The sequence below is a fragment of the Microtus ochrogaster genome, unplaced genomic scaffold, assembly GCF_000317375.1.
Source record: "Microtus ochrogaster isolate Prairie Vole_2 unplaced genomic scaffold, MicOch1.0 UNK1, whole genome shotgun sequence".
NCBI lineage: Eukaryota > Metazoa > Chordata > Mammalia > Rodentia > Cricetidae > Microtus > Microtus ochrogaster.
In genome coordinates this window covers 26,602,399-26,616,285 of record NW_004949099.1, presented here as the reverse complement: position 1 = coordinate 26,616,285, position 13,887 = coordinate 26,602,399, and the positions used below count along the sequence as shown (strand labels likewise).

Genomic DNA, 13,887 nt, shown 5'->3' with positions numbered 1-13,887 from the left:
TAGCTCTTCCCCCCTTGCTTGACTCTGAACCACTTTGCATGAAGCCATAGGAAACTCAGCATACAGCATCCTGTGCTAGGAGACTCAGCACTCAGCACCCTGTGCTCAGCTTGTAGACTCCAACACCAATTTCTCTACCTTGTCTCCATCATTGAGAGGGTCTCGGAGAGAGGACAAGGTAGAAAAAGGGAAAGAAACAGTGGAACGGGGGTGGAATCCAAAGGAGCCACCCATGAAAGAGCCTGGCTATGGGAGCATGTGGTAGGCATGCGTGGATGGAAGGTGCTCAGTCTAGGCTGCTGGTACAGGCAACCATAGGTGTGTGCAGACAGCTTTGGAGGAGCTCTGGGCATCCTGGGCCTTCCTGAAGAGGACGGGGACCACCTCCAATTCACGCCTCTCTTCTCCGCAGGGACGATGCCTTCTCCGACAGCCTGAGTCAAAAGGCTGACAGCGAGGCCAGCAGTGGACCACTGCTGGATGACAAGGCCTCCTCCAAGAATGACCTCCAGTCCCCCACAGAGCACATCTCTGATTATGGCTTTGGGGGGGTGATGGGCCGGTAGGAAATGCGGGTTCATTTTCGTCCCACTAGCGCCCTCATTTGTCTGCGTGTGTGTGAATTGGGGGAAGCAAGAGGGTAGGAAGGGGAGGAGGAGACTCCTACAGCTCCTTGATTCTACAAACCATGACCCTGAGTACAGCTGGGTGGGCTGGCTGGGATGGCCCAAGGATTCCAGGTGTGAACTGGCCCAGCTTTGGTGTGTAGGGGGTGTGCAGGAAGAAGAAGATCTATGCTGCCACTGCAGAGCTTCTTATTTTAAATAATAATCATAGCCCAGCCTGTCTTAAAATTTTAATATAATAATGAGAGAGAGGGAGACATGCACGAGAGAAAAACTGGCGAGTGCTTCTCCTTCTCCAGCTCCTGCACCTCCTCCTAGCTGTCTGTTGTTACACAATATTTGAAAATGTAAAGCTCCCACAGTCCCCCCCATCCCCGAAACACACCACTTAAACAGGGAGTTCACACCTTCATCTGTGAAAGTTGATACCCGACTCCACCTACCTGTTTGGTGGAAGGAGATATGCCAGTTTCTCCACTGAGCCTGGGCTGTGTCACATGACCGATATGCCAACAAGGAGCTGTGCAAGTCACCTGGGGAACAGGAAGAGAGAAAAAGCTGACAGCTTCTCTCTGCTTCACCCCATACCCCTTGTCCTCTTAGAACGTCAAAGTCTGTGCCCCATCTACCTGCTGCTGCAGCAGGAGGGTCATGTGATCAACTCAGTCTTTGCAGAGAGAGCAAGAGACTCCTGTGGCAGCATAAATGGGGCCATTAAGAATTTATTTTAGTTGAGGTCCTGAGGCCTCTTTTTAGTGATGTTTGCTCAATTCAGCTTCGAGTGCTGCAAGATGATAGGAACCACGGGTGGAGAAGCCGAAGGCTGGGCCCATAGATGAGGATGGTATGGTCCCAGTTCCTAAGAGGACCATACCATCTCCTGCCTCTCTCCTCCTCACCTTCTTCCCTCTATCAGCCTTCCTCTTTTCTTTCTCAAAACCTTTTCCTCCCCAACACCTATGCTTTGGTCCTATTGGGGCACCCGCAGGCTTGCTTAGCTTTGCTGGGGCAGAGGGTTTGAACTGTCACTAATCCAATGGAACTTGGCCCATATCCAGCCTCTGTCCCTCCCTACCCTCATCCACATCCAGCCTTCCCTCCCCTCACGAAGGTCTCTGTACCTTGGGTGACCTCCGTAGGACACACAGTCTAAGTTATTTTCAACCCCACCCCAATTTGGGCAGATGAGGGATAGTCCATCAATGTATTCACAGAAGGGCAATGGAGAGAATACAGGAAAGCTCGTGGCAGACATGGGTCAAAGACTTGTCCTACTGATTGTCACTCGTACCCTTTTATACCAGTAGAACCCCGGAGGTGGATAAAGTACCCATAGGCACAGATGGAGCTGTGTTCACTCTTCAGTGACTTACTTCCCAAGATCTGGGAAAGCTGTATAGGTAGCCTTGCTCTTGGGAGTTTGGTGGGTGACAGTGGTGAGCAGGTGTTTCATTCCCAGGGCTCCCCTCCTGTGCTTAGTGTGGCCTTTGGGTACAGTCAAGCCTCATTGTTTCAAACCAGCTAGAGTCTGAAAGGCTTCAGACTATATATATACATGACCACAGCTAGCCACAGCATTTCCATTTTGGAATCTTCCTGCCAGGACCTGACTTAAAATTTGGTTTGCAGTGCAGCTAGCCTGGCTCCCACTCTCGGCTCTCCTCCCTGGGCCAAGTTACTCTTCCCCTTTAGGGCATGTGTCACAGGTCTGAGCTGGCCCTTTTATCACCAAATTGTGTGGTCGGGCTGAATGAGGCTTCACTGTGCTAGCTGCTCTAGATTAGCTTGTAGCTATGGCTTGGGGGTTGGCTGGCCCGTTCTGAGACTGGCTAGGGTTGACTTCTGCCCCATGCTCCCTGCCCCTGGCTCCTTTGCAGAGTGCGGCTACGGTCTGATGGAGCGGCCATCCCCAGGCGCCGAAGCGGGGGCGACACACACAGCCCACCCCGGGGCTTGGGTCCCAGCATAGACACGCCACCCCGAGCTGCTGCCTGCCCCAGCAGCCCCCACAAAATCCCCCTCAGCCGTGGGCGGATTGAGAGCCCTGAGAAGAGGAGGATGGCGACATTCGGGAGCGCCGGCAGCATCAACTACCCTGACAAGAAGGCACTGGCAGAAGGGCTCTCCATGAGGTCAACTTGCGGCTCTACCCGGCACAGCAGCCTAGGGGACCACAAGTCCCTGGAGGCTGAGGCCCTGGCAGAAGTAAGGGCTCCACAGAAAGCAGTTAGGCCACTTAGACACTCAGTGGGACAGAGGGTGGGAACTGCTGTAAGGGCAACCATAGTGGCTTTGGTTGACTGAGCCAAACAGCCAGACAGTGAATTGGCTTCCTTTCCATGCCACTAACAAGAGCTCCTATAAGGACTGGAAGACCCACCCTCCCTCCACGCAGTGTCCAGGTAGAAGAGAGGGTAGCCAGATTATGGGGCTGCGGAAATGGCAGACCTCTCCACAAGATGCTAAGATTGAATTCATGTATCCACCAATGCATGCATGCATCCATCTTTCATTTATTGCCCTGTTCATTTATTGATGAGTCTTGATTGAGCATCTGTTGTATGACATTCACCACGCACAGTGGAGTGCAGTGGAGACCTGATGTGCTTTGGTCCTGCCCACATGAGCTTATGGTTAAGGAGAACTGCCAACCCAACACGGCAGCTGGGCTGCGTGTCTTTAATGAGCAGGGGAGGATATATCATACTTTGAGAGTCTAGCATTTGAAAGTCATTCCCTGGAAGGGTATGACACAAGACCCAAGATGGACAGGACTAAATAGCTGAGGATAATGAAAGAATATTCCAGGCTCTTCTGGAGTGTTTTCTGTTTGGATGATTTTCGGGGGGATTGACCAGATGAACAGAGTCAGTTTGTTTACCAGTTCATATCACTGGTTGGGTCTGTTTTTTACATCATATTCCCAGAAATTTCCCTTTTTATTCTCTTAGCTGTAGTTTTGAGCAAGGGTCCATTATGCACCTCCCTCAATGTTGACTATTATCAATAAGATAATAGTCAGGGACTGTAAGAGATAACAGTCAGAGACTAACAGATCCTGCGGGCTGCGGGGAATCTGTTGTGCTGACAGCCTTTTTGAATACCCTTTAGAAGGGGATGCAGTGAGCACGTACGCTTCTGAGCATGTCCTTATGAGACTCTAGGGAAGCTCCTCAGAGAACACCCTGGCTGGAAGCAATGCACCAGCATCTAGAACTCCACACATGGCGTTTACCTCATATCCCAGTGCCCATTTCCAGGGAGTCCTTGGGGTTGATACCTTTGGCATGGACCAAGCAGAGGAGATAGCCAACCTGGCCTTCCATCCTTGAAGGCTAGCCTCTTGATAACCATCACCCTAGTACCCATCATCTTCCAAAGATTGCTATCACAGCAAGGCAGGGGTTTCCTAAAGCTGGCTCAGGGTCCTTTACATGGACAATCAAACGCAGTCAGGGGCACTGTGCCTAATGCATCAAAGACTACTACACAATGCCGGTGGAGTGAGTGGAGGCAGAGCATCATGTATGCTATGGTACTCACCAAGTAGAAAGACATACTGACAGACTTTTTAGAACCTTGAAATAGTTTGCTGTGCATTGTGGATCTCTAGCAAGAACAGAGTATATTGTATCTCCAGACTTCTGTAGTTTTTCTCCGAGGAGCATTTTGTTAGCCTAACTCAGCAAATACACTTAGCAATACTATCTGTGCTGTCAGTACACTTGCCCTCTCTAGCTGGATAGTGCTTTTCATGGGCTGAAGTGAAACTGACGCTCGTAGAAAACAGCCATGAAGACACTGGACAGCTGCCCACTTGCTCAGCTTCATCTCTGACTTTGTTGGAGCCAAACGGGAGGTGATGTAGAGAGCCCCACATAGTAAATGGAGTCATCCTAGATTCTTGGTCTTCCAAATACCCTGAACAAAGTAGATTTGAAGCCCAGGTAAAGAGGCTGTTTTGGAAATCTGCAATACTGTCATCCGAAGTGGGGGAGGAGGTGAAAATGAGTTCCTTCCCAACTGTGTCCCTGTCCCCACTGCCTCTCTGCAGCTTCACCTGGCAGACTTACGCATCCCTCATCGGACTAATGCAAGGCTGCAGTCTAAACCCCTGAGCCCACCTTTCTCTGAGCTTTTTCTGTCTTTCCCATTCACGCTCTACCAGGGATGGGGAGATGAGAAAATGATATTTTAGTTATTGGCAGTTTTACCTTTCAGATCCCATTGTATTGGAGCAGATGTTGGGGTGGGTTGTGGGGATAATAGGAGACTAAGTTCCAGAACAGTGGTGGAGGCTCTGGTGAGCCTGCAAGTGTGTATACAGTAGACAGGTAGGAGAGCTCTTCCTGCAGGGTTCCCCACAACTGAGCCTATGAATAAAGATTCTCCAGAAGGGCCCCTTTTTAAAGCTGCCACACAGTGGGCAAAGGGGTAAACATGATGGAGAAACGTAAAAGCGGGTGTTAGTCATTAGCAGGATGCAGAAAGCAAATGGGATAGACCGGGTAGTGAGGTGAGCAAGAGGCTGGTTGGGGATATGCCCTGGGCACATTGGAGTCTGGTAGGAAGGAGGCTGCCTGCAGATCCAGAAAGGACAGGATGAAGACTGATGGTAACTCCAGGCTGCAGCCCCATCTGTCTCCTCAGGCCCATGCATTTCTTTCAGGGCTGGCCTCAAACTGCTGAAGAGCGAACATCCCTTAGTAGTCAACATTGCTCAGATTGGGCATGGCACCTGCAAGTGAAGGTTTAAGCCAGCTCCCCCGTTGGGCCCTCCATGGGTTCTGGGTCAGATCAGCCTGAGCAGCCACTCTCACATCCACTGGGTGTGGAGACAGCTTTTTAAAAGCCCGATGAAGAAGGGCTCTTGCGCTCTGAGGAGTTGGGTGGCCACCATCTGGCCATTTGCAGAGAGTCGTGTTCATCCTCTCGCCGTATCTTCCCAGCAAATGTGGGCTTTCCACAGATGGATGCAGTGCAGTTCAGAGTGGCTGCTGCTCTCCCAGCCCCAGCCCCAGCCCCAGCCCTGCCCTGGATTGGTTTAGAAGGATGCAGGCTGTCCTGGAGTACCTCCCATCTGTTACCTGAAGTTTTCTCTTCCTGATGAGCTTGCAGATACAATGATGTCCTATGTGCCATTTAAACTTTCCCCACTTTTAAAACAAGAAATGAAGCCGGGCGGTGGTGGCGCACGCCTTTAATCCCAGCACTCGGGAGGCAGAGGCAGGCGGATCTCTGTGAGTTCGAGACCAGCCTGGTCTACAAGAGCTAGTTCCAGGACAGGCTCCAAAGCCACAGAGAAACCCTGTCTAGAAAAACCAAAAAAGAAAAAAAGAAAAAAAGAAAGAAAGAAATGAGTCTCTTAGGTCACAATGCTGAGAGCAAAGTGGTCTTCCTGTCATTCTAGGGTGCACTCCTCATGCATTTCCCTGTGGGTAAGGATTTCTTTCTTTTCATTTTAAGAACTGACCACAGCTACCCAGTTCTATATGGTAGAGTGTGAAGTCTTGCAATATCTGTATTGTTAAAATGAAGGACTTCCATTTTTTTCATTTGATTTCATGTATGGATGTTTTGCCTGCGTGCATATGTGTACCACATCTGTGCAGTGCCTATGGAGGCAGACAAGGGTGACAGATCCCTGGGAGGTACTGGAGGTACAACCTGTTACAAAGCCACTGTGTGGGTGCTGGGAATCGAACCTGGGTCAGACCAGCCAGTGCGCTTAACCACCAACCCATCTCTCTACCCCTAAAATGAAGGCCTTTAAAAAAAAAAAAAAAAAAAACAGTGGCAAAGGCAGAGATTTTGGAGCCAGACTCCTGACTTGGACTGGGTGACCCTGCCTGGTCTGAGCTTCAATTTCTATATGTGTGATATGTACTCATATCGCATATAACAGTTGTCCCTACCTTATCAATACATTATTAAAAACTTTGGATCAGTGCTCAGCATGAAGTATCATTGCTATGGGGATCATTACTACTGTTTTTGAGTGCCAGGTGCCATGCCAATCTCTTTGCATGGATATGATCGCTTTATACATTCGTCAACCCTCCAAGGTAAGTGTTATAATTGTCAGCAATTTACCAGTGAGAATTCTCAGGCTCAGAGAGGTACCTGCCATTCCATAGCAAGAGTCAGGTTTTGAACAAATGTCTGTCTGCCTGCCATAGCCTGACCAACCTTTATGAAGGCAACTTCTTTCGCAAGACAGGTACAGGGGATGCCCATGTTGATTCCCTGCATTGGTTACAATATACCCTCAGAGTCTGGCCTCCCACAGGGAAATGAGAAAACATTCTGGGGAAGGTCTGTGTTGACCAGAGCCTTCTCTGTCCCCAGGACATCGAGAAGACCATGAGCACGGCTTTACATGAGTTACGGGAACTCGAGAGACAGAACACTGTCAAGCAGGCGCCAGATGTGGTGCTGGACACCCTGGAGCCCCTGAAGAATCCACCAGGCCCCATCAGCTCGGAGCCTGCCAGCCCCCTGCACACCATTGTCATCCGAGACCCCGACGCCGCCATGCGCCGCAGCAGCAGCTCCTCCACTGAGATGATGACCACCTTCAAGCCTGCCCTGTCGGCTCGCTTGGCTGGTGCCCAGCTGCGCCCACCCCCGATGCGCCCAGTCAGACCCGTGGTCCAGCACCGCTCCTCCAGTAGCAGCAGCTCGGGTGTCGGCAGCCCGGCTGTGACACCCACCGAGAAGATGTTCCCCAATAGCTCCTCGGACAAGTCTGGCACTATGTGACCTGCAGGACCGGTGACACCGCCGTGGCCCACTGCAGCACACCGTGGCCTAGGGTGGCCTCGGTGGCTTCCACTTGCTTCCCAGGGATCTCCTGGCCATGGAGGGCAGATCCTGCAGGTCAGCCTGGGAGGGTGTGTGTCTGTGGAGAGCAGAGGCCCAGGCATTAGCTGTACCTCCTACTCAGCCATGTGAATGCCACAGACCTCTTGTGGGCAAATAGACATGCCAAGGTGTGCTGGAGCAAGATCAGTCCCAGGGACCGTGTTTCCTAAGACTGAGGCAGATGCTTACCAGCTTCTCATATTGTCACTGGAAAATTACTCTCTCGATATTCTCTACATACGTATATATTTGTGTGTATATAAATACGTGCATATATACGCATATGTGTACGTATGTATCTGTAGGTGTGTGTGTATATATATTTATGCATCTATATACATATACTAGAGAGCTGGACATACACACATGCTAACTGTATATAGACGCTCCTTTTTTTTTTTCTTTTTATGAAACTTAGATTTACCTCAGACCCATGCCACCAAACATCTCCCACTGTTATTTGGTGGGATTTGCAGGGACTTCTCTGGGAGAACTTAGAGGCCCCACAGGAACTGCGAACGAAGCAATATACCACTAACCTGCAGAGACACAAAACCAGAAACAGTCTCCAGCTGTCTCCAGAAGTTGTGGCCTTCCAGAACAGTCTGCCCCTCAAGGAAGGATGGGGCAGGCAGTACCCCCAAGCAGGCTGCTCCTAAAGGTGGGGAATCCTTCATAGAAAACCCTTCATCCACCCCCACAGAGACCCTGCCCTGCCACCCAGAGGCCAAAGGTCAACTGTGTACCCCAAAAGGCACAGGGGAGGTTAGTGTGAAGACCCTTGGGTTTGTATACAGAGTCGGGATGGTGAGATGCTATGCCCCATCATAACACAGCATTACCTGTGGGTAGGGGAAAAAGACAACAAAACCCCCCACAAAAACCAAAACAGTGATATGGAGTATTTCAACCCCTAGCCATGCTGTAGGGATAAATCAGTGGTGACTATAGAAGTTTACTTCTCTCATCTTCAAAATATTTCATGTTTTTCTTTTTCTCTTTCTACTAATCATGCTATGTCAGATTTGAGACTGAATGGGCAAGGAGGTGTTGAAATTAGGCACACTGTGCTTCCCCACCAGAGCCTCCAGTACCCAGTCAGCCCTTGGCTCCGCCCTATGAGGGCTGTGCTAGGAAACACCATAGGCCAAGAGTTTATGAAAACAGTAGTGCTCTCCACCCTCCCTCCCTTCTCCTCCTCTCCCTTAACGTCTTCTAAAGCAGTTCATGTAGAGAAAACCTGGTGGTAGAAAGAAGGTACTTGATTCTGCAGTAGGACAGAAGCCTTCTGCGTGGCTCTTTTGGGTTCCATTTACCTGCACTTTTGCTGTAAATTTCCACTTTCCAGATAGTTCCAGGTTTCCTGGATAATGCATCACATGCAAATCTAGTCCTGATGGGACCATTTCTACTCTCCCTCCTCATGCCAGACCCATACGCACGCACGCACGCACGCACGCACACACACGCACACAGACCCCTCCTGGCTGGCTCTCTGCCTGCCTCTTGAGTTTTACAGTACAAAACCCAAAATTTGGGCCACAGCTTCCACCAGATAGGAGCTGTGTGACCCTTGGATACGGCACTCCTGTCAACTACAGACACTTTGAAATGCTACCCTTGGCATTTCTTTCCATTGGGCTTGCTTCCACCATCTCTTGGGTCCTCTATTAAAAGGCAACTTGCCCCCTTCCTCAGGAAGGGACCTAATGAGTCACTGGTACTCGGGTGTGGGGAGGATCACTTTCTACACCGAGTACAATATGGAACCAAGAATGGGCAGAAAATGAGAATGTCAGGGAGAGGCCGGAGCCACCAAGACTTCCTTCCCTATCAACTCTTGCTATGATGGGCCCTCCGTCTTTGAGCACATAAAAAATATCTCCATTTCACAGTTGAAGCGAGTAAGGCCTGGGGGGGCGGTGCTGGACTGGAACCTTTGCAAGATGTGGGCTGCATCAGGCTCCAGCGCCCTCATTTACCAATGTCTCCTATCTCTGCTATGCACCCAGGAGAGAAGACGGTTCTCTTTTGTATCCCAGGGCTATTACCAGATTTTTAAGCTCATTTACCTCCCAGGCCAAACAAACAAACAAAAAAGGAACATTCCCTGCTTGAATATTGGATAGAAGCAAAATTGAGTTTACAAATCTGTTACCTGACACACCTAGTGCCAGTTAGGCTGTGCAGATTCATCTCTCTCTGGGTTGATTTATTTCATTTTTCCTTACTGCTCTCCCCAAATGTCCCAAGAGCAGAGCCTCAGCTGTTTTCCTTAAGCATCTATTTTACCCCCATTGGCAAGTGGCTGATGAATTCACGTTTAGGGAAGCGCATGCACAGATGGCAGACGAGTCCCCATCTCCTCCAACCCCCAATTTGAGCTTTGATGCAGAACAAATGGAAAAACTGTCCACCCCTACCCCAACACACACACACACACACACACTCTTCATCTGGTCCCCTGCATGTCTCAGCCACCCCCAGGCCCCAACTCAGTCCCATCCGTGTCTATCGATTGTGAGCATCTCCCTTCCAACTCCTGCCTGTTTTTAGTCCACTATATATTGCTGTATTTGTTAAATGCTGGAAAGTAACTGTTAAAATGTGAAACTGTAATTTTTTTTTAAGAAGGCTACAATTACATTATAGCCAACGCCACTCACCAAATCTTTGCACCTAGTAGATAGATCAATGTAAAAACAAATACCAGAAACCTAATTGTACAGTGATTGGGGTGGGGGGTGTAGTAACATAGTTAGTAGTCCTCAATATAGCCAAGCGTACAAGGGGAGTGATGTCTACCAATGTTCATCACCATTATTGAAAGCTGTACCGATCAGTTAGTTGATAACGGGCATTTTAAAAAGATTTATTTTGGCTTCACAGAATGATCTCTTTAACTTCCAACTCATCCGAGGTCAAGCCTTTTGTCTTTATGTATAACCGGTGTTCAGTCTGTTTTAGGAATGAACCAGCAAGATGTTCATTTAATTAGAACTGACCAAAGACAATTACTTCCTGGTCTAGTTTCCTGGGCACTGTGTGGCCCAGCTGCCACTAAAGACCTTGCTCCGATCAATTTGAGAACAAGCTGAGCTTCCGACCCTACTTGCCCTCCCTGCCCTCCCTTCTCTTTTCCTCATCGAGCTGCTCTGAGCTGTGGGATCCTGTGAACTGTCGCCTTTCCTTGTTTTCAGTGCTAACTTTTCACCTCGAAGCGCCTTTTGAACCCCGGACAGAGCACACCACTGGAGAGAATTGTGGTCTTGGGCGTTAAAAGACTACAGAGCCTTCTCTCTGAAGTCACCAAACCAGGGGTCAGGAGGGAAACGGATTCCTAAGGAACGTAAAGGTTTATGTCCAGTGAAGAAATCAAATCGGAGTGGGAAGAGACACAGGGAAACGGAGCCATCTGTTGGCTACTGGCTGGAACCAGCAGTTCAGAGATCTGCCTTATAAACACTAAAAACATTTGTGGTACACAAGGGGAGCTGGTGGGAGAGAAACCTGTACACAGGGCTCCCTTCGTTGGCATCTCCTGGAGTGCCTTGTTGGGTGCATTCCTTTCTTATTCGGGAGGCCTGGATGCAGAGGACATCACGTGACCTGGCGCCTGGTCATCACTTGAGTGGCCAGTGCACATGCATTCTAAACAAGTGATGGAAAACCCTGAGGACTCACACAATGGCCCTCCCTCTTAGCCTCTCTATTTCTAACTTCTCATCTTCCAGATGGTTCCACACTAGAGCAAATGCCTCATTCTCTTGAGAAACCCAGGAAGGGGTGGAGGGGGGTGGTGCTTCTAGCTGTGGTGGTGGGTCCTGCTGGGCTGGGAGAGAAAGGTGTGACAAGGAGGGAAAGGCAGGAGAGGGTGAACTGAGGCATTGCTTAGCCCATTTTCTGCTATGCAAATGATGGCAGTGCAGGTCAACTTCCCTGGTTCTCTGGGGTCTCTTCTACACTGAGCTGAATTCCAAGTGGAGAGTTCTACATACTCCAAGCTGCCCAGGGGAACTGCCAGAAGGGGCATCACTGTCAGTCTAGGACCTCCTGGCATCTGTGAGGTTCATCTGCCAGCATTCTACTGTCCCATCATCTGGGACTGGCCAAATGGCCGTTGCTGCCCTTTGCTGACACCTCCTTTCTGTGCGAACTGTCCCAGGCAAATCACAAAGCTGTTCCTTGACGTGGAACTGCCAGAGTGCACTTTCCTTCCCTTGATGGAAGTGGGTCAAGGCTAGCTCTGCTGCCCAGACCCTCATTCCAGGCAGTGTGACTGTTTACATGGTTTGACAATAGGTTTGCTTCTGATTGCTTCAGAGTGGCTGGTCTATTTTGTTTTCTTTGCTTTCCTTCTCCCCTCAAATTGTAACAGGAAAAACAAACTGAAACCACCCTAGGAAATTGCTGGTTGCCTGTCCCCATGTGATGCTAACTGTTGCCCTCTTCTGGATATCATTTCTCTACCTTATGACCAAATGCCCGTCCTATAGAGTGTCTGATTGGATCCTCTGTTGCGTATTCTGATGGTGCCTGCTGGTTTGATGTGGAGCTATCCTGTGAAATAAAACAGCTTAACTTTTTCTCAAACATATTCTGTGATTGTTTGCAAGGGTAACTTGACCATGGTGGGGGAAAGGGCCCAGAGTGGCATCCCCACCCTCCAGTCCACTGTCTGCATGCTTCCTCTATCAGCCACACTGAAAATATACTTAAGCTGAAAGTCAATGTTACAAGAAGAACTACTGACTGCTTCAAGTGTAGAGAGCTAAGAACATGGCTGGAAACTAAGATGGGGGAAGCAGGAGCTGTTTGGTATTCCAAGAAATGTCCTAAAAATTTAAGGACAAATTGCCAGAGCTATGCAGTGATGATGTCTAGTATCAAGGCATATGTGAAATTTTAGTATTAATGTCTCAATATAATACAGCCTCTGGGACCTTTAGGACAGGTGTAGATATGGATGTGTATTGTTAACCAGTAATTTCTGCCCCAAGCACTAAATTACACCTCCAGGAAATTTCTCATCTCGTTTTCAAAACAGCCACTGCAGGGAGTTGCTATCAGACTCAGTCCTGCAAGAGGTGAAGCACAGGCTCCTGGGGGCTAATTGACTTGCCTAGCCAAGGCTCATCATGTAGGAAGTTCAGGAGCAAGGATTTGAACCATCTGTTTATCAAGCCGTGTGTTTTTCCTGTGCCTTGTGCTGCCTCTATTCATGGCTCCAAACTGGGTCCAGGATCCTTAGAAAGTGTCTTGTAGCCACCTACTGTAGTCAAGGAAGACTTCAGGGCTTGAGCCACCCCCACCCCCGTGGATCTTCATGTAACAGTCTCTGTGCAAAAGAGAATGGGTCTTTGCCACATTCCCAGAGCCTACCATAGCCACCCATTTCCCACACACTCCTCTTGCTAAGCCAGACTTTTTGTCTATGGTACATTTCTATATGCCTTCCATAACCCATTTACTTGTCATAACAATCACGCTCACCCAGGAACCCAAATCAGAGCCTTTCATCCAGTGAATATCTTTTTATGTGCCTGGCCCCAAATGGGCTGTTGGGGACACAGATGGATGAGACCCGGTTTCCATCCTCCAGCTCTCAAGCTGCTCGCAGCCTCATTGCACAAAACAATCACCCCAATCAATTTGCAGAACTGTAACTCCAAGGCACCAAATTTGCACAAAGGGCAAATTTTAGTTGCCTGCCTGCTTTCCTGACAAGTAGCTGAAACACTTACTTTCTGCTCAGATCTGTTTAAGAAGTTTTGGGTTATGAATGACAATCTCCCCAGGTAACTTCAAGCAAGAGAAAATTGGCTACCACATTAGAAACCAGACTGGAGCTATCGTCAAGTTCAGCATAAGGCAGGGATGAGAGGGGCACTGTCTTGGGCTATTCCTCTCATTAGCCCACCACAGCCTGTCTCATAGAGTGACTGCTCAATGATGCTAAAAGCTTCCACTACCTACAGCTCCTTAGCCTCAGGAGAACAATCATCTTGGGCCTGATTCTCCATCCTTAGAACTGAACCACAGGCCCACACCTAAAGTAGCTCTACAGGAGTAGACAGCCCCCTAGTTACAAGGGTACTGTCATCTCTATCCAGACTGTTTCAGCATAGAATAGCCTCCCACAGGAGACGCTGAGAGCTGCCTTCTGTAGGCCTGAGAGTAATAAGCAGCAATGGGTTTCAGTCCCACTCAATTTTAGGGTGGTAATTACATGGCAGTCACTAACTGATACATCCCAAAACGGCTCACTCAAATGCATTAGTTTTCCACCTTCCAATGATGACAGCCATTGAGTGTGTGCTGTGTGCAGAGTGTTTCACATCTGCCTTAGTTAGGGTTTCTGTTGCTGGGAAGGGACACCATGATCACAGCAACTCTT

At 49.2% G+C, this 13,887-nt stretch overlaps 1 protein-coding gene across 3 annotated transcripts in view; it reads left to right on the top strand.

The window, feature by feature from the left end:
- Positions 1-12,083, top strand: part of Srgap3 (SLIT-ROBO Rho GTPase activating protein 3) — a 221,035-nt gene extending 208,952 nt beyond the window's left edge. For 2 of the 3 annotated variants that reach the window (XM_005364988.3, XM_005364989.3), the window contains exons 20-22: positions 413-562; positions 2,504-2,831; positions 6,975-12,083. In XM_005364988.3, coding sequence (XP_005365045.1) covers positions 413-562; positions 2,504-2,831; positions 6,975-7,388 — 892 coding nt within the window. In that variant the 3' untranslated portion in view covers positions 7,389-12,083. The remainder of the gene's footprint in view (positions 1-412; positions 563-2,503; positions 2,832-6,974) is intronic. The other variant, XM_005364990.3, reaches the window with a different exon arrangement.
- The last annotated feature ends 1,804 nt before the right edge of the window (positions 12,084-13,887 follow it).